This window comes from Galeopterus variegatus, unplaced genomic scaffold (genome assembly GCF_000696425.1).
Source record: "Galeopterus variegatus unplaced genomic scaffold, G_variegatus-3.0.2 Scaffold13959, whole genome shotgun sequence".
Lineage (NCBI taxonomy): Eukaryota > Metazoa > Chordata > Mammalia > Dermoptera > Cynocephalidae > Galeopterus > Galeopterus variegatus.
This window is the reverse complement of record NW_007740070.1, coordinates 23,285-31,278: the sequence shown is the minus strand read 5'-3', so window position 1 is coordinate 31,278 and position 7,994 is coordinate 23,285. Positions and strand designations below refer to the sequence as shown.

General features: G+C 57.0%; 2 protein-coding genes across 2 annotated transcripts in view; one reads left to right on the top strand and one right to left on the bottom strand.

The window, feature by feature from the left end:
- The first annotated feature begins 2,147 nt into the window (after positions 1-2,147).
- Positions 2,148-4,382, top strand: MPV17L2 (MPV17 mitochondrial membrane protein-like 2). The gene is made up of 5 exons (XM_008563546.1): positions 2,148-2,334; positions 2,808-2,978; positions 3,594-3,670; positions 3,781-3,909; positions 4,226-4,382. The coding sequence occupies exons 1-5, from the start codon at positions 2,148-2,150 to the stop codon at positions 4,280-4,282; spliced, it is 621 nt and encodes a 206-aa protein (XP_008561768.1). The 3' UTR covers positions 4,283-4,382.
- A 426-nt stretch (positions 4,383-4,808) lies between these two features.
- RAB3A (RAB3A, member RAS oncogene family) overlaps positions 4,809-7,994 on the bottom strand; it is a 6,813-nt gene continuing 3,627 nt past the window's right edge. Inside the window, exons 3-5 of the mRNA XM_008563544.1 lie at positions 7,318-7,436; positions 6,519-6,643; positions 4,809-5,648 (exon numbers count right to left, since the gene is read on the bottom strand). Coding sequence (XP_008561766.1) covers positions 5,458-5,648; positions 6,519-6,643; positions 7,318-7,436 — 435 coding nt within the window. The 3' untranslated portion in view covers positions 4,809-5,457. The remainder of the gene's footprint in view (positions 5,649-6,518; positions 6,644-7,317; positions 7,437-7,994) is intronic.

Genomic DNA, 7,994 nt, shown 5'->3' with positions numbered 1-7,994 from the left:
TTGCCCGCGTGAAGCTGGTTTGAGATTGGCCAGTGCATTACTGGGCTCGTAGGTAGGCGACGTACCCATAGGCCAGCGCAGGAAGGGGCGGGGAAACAAGGGTGCAACGTCACCAGTTGGTGTACATGACGTAACGCGATTCTTATTTTCGATTGGTCCGCGAGGCGCGGGAAGGCGGTTACAACTTCATTCACAGATCGAGCCTGGAAGAAGACGCCTGCCTCTTATTGGCCAATACTTCTCGGGGCGGGCAAAGTGGAACGCTGAGGCGATCAGCGATTGGCCGTTGAGGCGTGGGGTGGGCCTGCGGACGCGAAGACGGCGTTCGATTGGCCAGGGCGGCGCGGGACGGGCATGCTGGGCGCGGCGGTGAACTCAGGATTGGCAGGCGCGGCGTTGTGCCGACTCGAGCACCGGTTCCTGGGTCCCGGCTGGAGATGGCGCCGGGCGGCTGGCGCTGGCTGCGCGGCCTGTGGACGGCGGGGCAACCCTTGTTCCAGGGCCGTGCGCTTCTCGTCACCAACACGCTGGGCTGCGGCGCGCTCATGTTCGCTGGGGACGCCATGCGCCAGTCCTGGGAGGTCCGCGCGCAGCCCGGCCAGAAGTTCAACCCGAGGCGCTCAGGTGAGAACGCCCGCGCTGNGTAAATAGTCTCGTTTGTATGGGCCAACGAATGGGGGCACTGCTGTGTTCCAATAAAGCTTCATTTATGGACATGAAAATTTGAATTTCATATCATTTTCACAAGTCACAGAATATTACTTTGATTTTTTTCCCTGACCATTTAAAAAATGTAGGAAACATTCTTAGCTCGTGAGTCGCACAAAAACAGGCAGCGACAGGATTTGGCCCACGGGCGGTAGTTTGCTCTAGTAGAAAAATGTTCACTTCACGATGTCCATAGCAGGCCGGCCCTTGGCTGTCTCGGTAGAGTGCAGTGCTGATAACACCAAGGCCACGGGTTCGGATCCCATATAGGGATAGCCGGTTTGCTCACTGCCTGAGCGTGGTGCTGACAACACCAAGTCAAGGGTTAAGATCCCCTTACCGGTCATCTTTTGAAAAAAAAAAGAAAGAAAGAAAGAAAATGTAGGGCCAGCCCGGTGGCGCACTCGGTAGAGTGTGGCGCTTGGGAGCGCGGCGGAGCTCCCGCCGAGGGTTCGGATCCCATATAGAGACCGGTCCGCTCACTGGTTGAGTGCGGTGCGGGTGTGACACCGAGGGTTGCGATTCCGTTACCAGTCACGAAAAAAGACAAAAAGGAAAAAAAAAAAGAAAAAGAAAATGTATAGGTTTGCATTGAAAATCATTTTTCCCTACAGGAACACAGGAGGTAAAATGAGGATATAATTGTTTCTGCAGCAGCACAAAGTTGCTGTGAAATGGGTTAATGCAAGCAACACGCCCAGAGCAGTGCCTAAATATTAATGATTATTATTCGGGAACCGAGGTCAAGGTCCAGCTAAGGTCATGACCAAGGTCAGCCTCTGCACCAGGCTCCAATTGAGTTGCGAGCGCAGCACCTTAGGCGTCCCACCTCCTCCACTCCCATGAGTCTTTGCGGGATTGCACTTCCTCCTCCGTAGCTGTCATGGGACAGATCTATCCCTTACTCAGACATTCCCGGAAAATCGGGAAATCTGGAAACTAGACAGTACGGTAACCGTCTACGATTGCCCATCTGACGCGAGAGGCGGGAAAACAGTCAGTGATTTGCCCGCGTGAAGCTGGTTTGAGATTGGCCAGTGCATTACTGGGCTCGTAGGTAGGCGACTTACCCATAGGCCAGCACAGGAAGGGGCGGGGAAACAAGGGTGTAACGTCACCAATTGGTGTACATGACGTAACGCGATTCTTATTTTCGATTGGTCCGCGAGGCGCGGGAAGGCGGTTACAACTTCATTCACAGATCGAGCCTGGAAGACGCCTGCCTCTTATTGGTCAATACTTCTCGGGGCGGGCAAAGTGGAACGCTGAGGCGATCAGCGATTGGCCGTTGCGGCGTGGGGTGGGCCTGCGGACGCGAAGACGGCGTTCGATTGGCCAGGGCGGCGCGGGACGGGCATGCTGGGCGTGGCGGTGAACTCACGATCGGCAGGCGCGGCGTCGTGCCGACTCGAGCACCGGTTCCTGGGTCCCGGCTGGAGATGGCGCCGGGCGGCTGGCGCTGGCTGCGCGGCCTGTGGACGGCGGGGCAACCCTTGTTCCAGGGCCGTGCGCTTCTCGTCACCAACACGCTGGGCTGCGGCGCGCTCATGTTCGCTGGGGACGCCATGCGCCAGTCCTGGGAGGTCCGCGCGCAGCCCGGCCAGAAGTTCAACCCGAGGCGCTCAGGTGAGAACGCCCGCGCTGTCGGCCCTTCACCCTGGGGGCCTTTGACCCCGACCTCAGGTTCGCAGACCCTTGACCAGACCCGCGGGCCGTGATCCCTGGTCCGTGGCTTCAGTTCCTGATAGGACCCTTGATCTCAGCGTGCACCCTAGACTCTGACAGCACTTCCCGGGTCTCTTGTCCTCTACCTTCCCCCGGAGTCCTTCACCTCCCAACCCAGGGGTGGGTCTCTGTCCCCACAACCTCGGGTCTCCACCCCCTCCCACCCCTGGGGTCTCCGCCCTCTGCCGAGGAACCCCTGGAACGGTGGGTGCCTGTCCGTGGGGCTTGTAATGGAAGAATACACAGGTGGACTGTCCCCGTTTTCCAGCTGAAGCTGAGGTTCTGGGAGGGCTAACCCGGGTTTTAGCCAGAGAAGGAGTGGATTGGGGGGATTGCCGGCCTGACCCGACCCCTGACTCTTATACTACCCTCAGCAAGCATGTTTGCGGTGGGCTGCAGCATGGGCCCCTTCCTTCACTACTGGTACTTCTGGCTGGACCGCGTACTCCCTGCGTCGGGCCTCCAAGGCCTCCCAAACATCCTCAAGAAGGTCCTCGTGGACCAGCTGGTGGCTTCTCCCATGCTGGGTGTCTGGTACTTCTTGGGTAAGGAGCCCCATGAGCTTGGGCTTCGGCCCTCAAAGGTCGGGAGGGGCAAAGCCGGTTTTGTTTAGAAGGATGCCGAGGTGGGTTTCTGATGTGCCTCCTGTGTCGGTGGCCCTGGACTGGGCATCAGGTCACAGTGGTGACCGAACAGACACAAGCTGACCCTCAGGGGGCCACTGGGGGCTGGTTTGAATGGTGGTGAGTGTGGGAGGGAAGAGGACAGTGTCTGATGGGAATGCGCTGGGCGGGAGGTTGGGATCCCTTCCCAAAGGAGAAAAGTCTCAGCAGAGACTGAAGAAGGAGCCGGCAGCCCATGCAAAGGCCCTGAGGCCAGAAGGAAGAGGCACTTTGGCTGGGGGTTGCTGGGGCGCAATCTCTGCAAGACTCCTGGCAGAGCCACTCATTCCTCACCTCCAGGCTGTTTCCTCCTCTAAGGGAGAAGTAATAAAAAAGTATTTCTCCTTCTTCAGGACACATGTTTATGTACATCGTGGTCCCCCTCCCTAAGACACTCTGTCCCTCAAGTGTCCTGCTTCACCCCCTCCATCATCAGCCCATCTCACCTCCGCCATACTCCCCAGCTTCTGACACGTGCATTTCTTGATTCCTTCCCAGGCCTTGGCTGCCTGGAGGGCCAGACACTCAGTGAGAGCTGCCAAGAGCTGCAGGACAAGTTCTGGGAATTCTACAAGGTGGGAGTGCCTGCCAAGACCCCGCCCACCTCCAAAGCCCCCCCCCCAGACACCTGCTTGGCCTCACCCTCTCAAGCCCCACCCCTCATCACGCTCTGCTCATCCCGCAGGCCGACTGGTGCGTGTGGCCAGCTGCGCAGCTGGTGAACTTCCTCTTTGTGCCCCCCCAGTTCCGGGTCACCTACATCAACGGCCTGACGCTTGGCTGGGACACATACCTGTCCTACCTGAAGTACCGGGTGAGAACAGTGGGCAGATCAGGCACCCAGGGTCCTCCCTGGTGGCCACATGTGAGATCCCAATGGCAGTGCAGCCACCTTCGAGGGTGGGTGTCTTCTATGCCCCTGACCAGCCATAGCCCAGGGTGGGTGGGCGGCGAGCTCATCACCAGCAGGGAAGACCCAGCCCTTTTCTGCCATCTCATGAGACCTTGGCCGGGTTCCTGCCATATGTGGAGTGGGGCTCACTCCAGGCCAAGGGCAGGTGCACAAGGACTCGGCTGGGAGAAACGTAGAGATGAACCCAGCATGTGACCAGATCCTCTTGTGTGGACAGATCCCAGGCCCCCTGCCACCCCCAGGCTGCGTGGCCCTGGGCACCCGAGCAGACTGAGCTGCCCACATCTTCCCAGACCGGATGCCAGACAGGGCAAGGCAGACCACCAGCTGCCCAGCCTCACAATCAAAACGGGAATAGGCTCCTGCAGCAAGCCAGGGTCTTGGGCCTCTGGCTGAACTGCCCTTTCCAAGCCCATTGCAGGGCCTCAGTTTCCCCATCTGAAACACAACCACAAAGATGGACAGTCACCCTCCAGCCCTGCTCGCCTTCTCAGCAAGAGCTTCATCTGACCTGTGACCAAGATGCCCCACCTGCAGCATGGTGCCCCAAGCCAAGCACCAATCCTTCAACACTGCCGTGGGCCTGGCTGGGACCCAGCAGCCAGACTGGGGCTCCCTCAGATCCTGGAACCAAGTCAAGGACATGGCCCATCCCCTCTGAGCAGGGGCTGACCTGGAGTCAGCCCCCAGAAGCTTCAGGCAGGGCCAGGCCAGGTCTCCTTCACTGGACTGTGGAAATTCCATTAAACTCTCACTGTAATTGAAAAATCTTGTGGATGACTAAAGCCAGCACGGGCAGGCAGGGTTCATATGGACGCAGCATGGTCCATTCGCTTTATTGGGTTGTGTGTAATGTTGTTATGACATTTCCTAGGGGACTGGAGGGCATGTTTGACACTTGTGACGTCAAAACAGGTCTGGTGGGGGGGGGGTCCCAGGGTGGTGAATACTCACAGCACTCCCCTACCCCAAAAATAAGACTTTTGGGGGAGAGCCCAGCAGGCAGGTTGCCGGACTCTGACCCCCATGGTCCACATAGAGACCCCCCCCAACAGTGGCCTCGGCCCACCACAGCAGGCCCAGCCACCTTCCATCACCCAATCAGCCTGCTCTGGGGTGTCATCTGGCCCCCTCTTCACAACCGACAACTGTTGATGGGGGTGAATTTTAAAAAAAGGTGGGTTCTCAAGAGGAAGGTGAATGGTGTGTTCACGGGGCCACAACACGCCACGGCAGAGTGGGGACAGGACTGTATGTACAGGACCAGCGGGACGTGGGGTGGGTGGGGAAGCCCAGGCCCCTGGAGGACATCATCAATAAATAAATAAATAGCTACAATAATAAATAAGGGTGATGGGCTAAGTCAGGGGCGGGGGTCTTGAGCCCGTGGTCAGTGGGGGCCAGGTCAGGCCCGGGGAGGGGTGGGCTGGGGCAGGGGTGGGGCATCTCTCAGCAGGCGCAGTCCTGGTGTGGGGGCGCCTGCTGGTCAGTGAGCTGCGGGCCCTGCTTGGCGCCCGTTACTGCAGGGTCGGCCGTGTCCAACGACTCAGACATCTTCTCGCAGATGACATCCACCAGGCGCTCAAAGGTCTGCTTGACATTAATGTTGTCCTTGGCACTTGCCTCAAAGAACTCGAACCCTGTGGGCAGGGAAGGGAGGAGTGAGGACCCTGGCCACCCCACTCCCAGACAGCTTCTCTGAGGGAAGGGAATTCCCAGTGCTAGCCAGCTCATTAAAGTCACTACGAGTCCCGTGGATAAGCGACCTGGGACTATCACCCCTGTACTTCCCACCTTCCTTTCTTAACCCTAAAATTTCACTCTCCAGGGCTATGGCAAAACACCCCACCCTACCCCCACCCCCCCCACTGTCCAGCCCAGCCCTGTGCACTGGCCCTGGAGGCCTCTGATACTCAGATCCAACTGTGCCCTCCCCAGCTCACATACCCTCCATGGCTCCCTACTGCCCTCAGAAGAGTCCTGGCTTCTCATCACATGGTTGATGCCCTGCATGATCGGTCAGATCTCCTCCAGGGATCCTCATGTTCCAGCCATGTAAAACCATTGCCAAAATACACAGGATCTTCCTCACCTCTGGCCTTTGCCCAAACTGTTGCCCTGCCTGAAAGACCTTTCCTTCAAGCACCAGAGTCACGACCCTCGGCCCACTTCCAGGAAGCCTTATCCACACCAGGGGAAGCCTGGGCCCCTCCACAGACTCCTCCAATCCGAGTCCCTCCCTCAACTCCACAAAGCTAGAAGCCTCTCGGTGGCCCAGTAACACCCAACAATGGACAGTGAGGGTGCTGGAATGAACAACTCTCTACACAGTGAACTCCTATATGTCCATCAAGACCCATCTCAAATGGCAACTTTTGCAGAAAGGGCAAGTTGCCTTCATTGGAATCCGAGCCCTGCCATGGCTTTGCTGTGAGACCTCAGGTGTGTCCCCTCCCCTTTCAGTATCCTTCTTCTAGCCTTGTGGGTCTGCAGCCCTCCTGGGCACTCACCGAGGTGGTCAGCCAGCTGCCGGCCACGTTCCGACGACACCACCCGCTCGTCCTCCATGTCACACTTATTCCCCACCAGCAGCACCTGGGCGTTGTCCCAAGAGTAGGTCTTGATCTGGGTTGACCTGCAGGAGGCAGCAGTCGAGAAGGTTTAGGGCTTGGAAGTTCCAAGCTCCACCCGGGGACTGGCCCAGGGCCTGTGTCCTAGCCCCAGGGAGAAAGACCCTTAGCATGACCCACAACCCTCCCCACCCAACCTTCCCCGCATCTCTCCTTCGCGCACCATACTCCACCCATTATTCCTTGAACCTGGCAGGCTCAGTCCCTCCTCACGGCCTTTGTCCTTCTGTGAACACACTTTCCTCTCTGCATCAACGCTGCTCCTGCCTCCAGGAATCCCTCCTGGAAACCCCCGCCTCCTGCACTTTTCAAGAACAGCTCATATGCTCTTTCCTCCCTCTGGGGGTCTGCTCCAGAAGTTCTCCACTCTTCAAAGCCCCTCTTTCAAGCAGCCTTTCCCACCCTTCACAGATCCCTGCCCCCAAAGAATAATTATCCCCTCTTTAGCAAATTCAGAAAATTTCTTAAAATGTGTTATGTCTGGGCAGAAAATCTAAATGTTACAGCCTCTAACCTACGTAAACTGTCCTTGCAATTTCTGTCCCCATTCCTCCCAGATTTTTTTTCCCTGTGTTTAGTTTCATTTTTCCATCTGAAATCCTCCCCCCCACTCCGCCTTTTGTTTTTTGCACCAAGTCTAGCTCAGACGACGGTCTGAGAGGGGGTGGGGCATGCTCACCAGTCCTGCACAGCATTGAAGGACTCTTCATTGGTAATGTCATACATGAGGATGAAGCCCATGGCACCCCGGTAGTAGGCTGTGGTGATGGTCCGGTACCGCTCTTGCCCTGCCGTGTCCTGGGGAGGAAGAGACAGAAAGTCAGAGAGGACCCACACATAAGCCCCTCAGAAAGGAAATGAGCTCTGAGATGTGCCAGTCCAGCCCCCTCGAGGCCCAGAGAGGGGTAGGAGTGTACCCGGGGGCATGAAGGGTTGGGAAGGGCGTGCTTGGTCACCTGCAGTCTGAGAAAGTTAGTGCTCCATCATCCCACGACATCATATTACCTGCAGAATTGTTCTCTCATTCATTCAACAAACATGTAATGGACACCAACCTGAGCCACACTCTGCGGGGCACTGGGTACGCAGCTGTTAACAAAATGGACAGAAATCTCTGCCCTTGTGGAACTGACAGCCCAGCACAGGAACTAGACAATAACTGAAATCCTATCTTGGAGAGTGACGAGGACGGAGGAGAAAAATAAAGGCAGAAGAGGAGAGTGTGGGGTGGAGGACAGTTTAAAAATCTGAAGTTGGCAGGCTGGTTAGGTCATTGGTTAGAACATGGTGCTAATAAACACAAAGGTCAAGGATTAAGATCCCCTCACTGGCCAGCTGCCAAAAAATAAAAATAAA

Bases quoted from the DNA above. Each gene is read 5' to 3' on its own strand.
- MPV17L2 (XM_008563546.1), top strand. From the start codon at position 2,148: ATGGCGCCGGGCGGCTGGCGCTGGCTGCGCGGCCTGTGGACGGCGGGG. The intron at 2,335-2,807 runs GTGAGAACGCCC...TACTACCCTCAG, and splicing joins GTTCAACCCGAGGCGCTCAG to CAAGCATGTTTGCGGTGGGC. The intron at 3,671-3,780 runs GTGGGAGTGCCT...CTCATCCCGCAG, and splicing joins AGTTCTGGGAATTCTACAAG to GCCGACTGGTGCGTGTGGCC.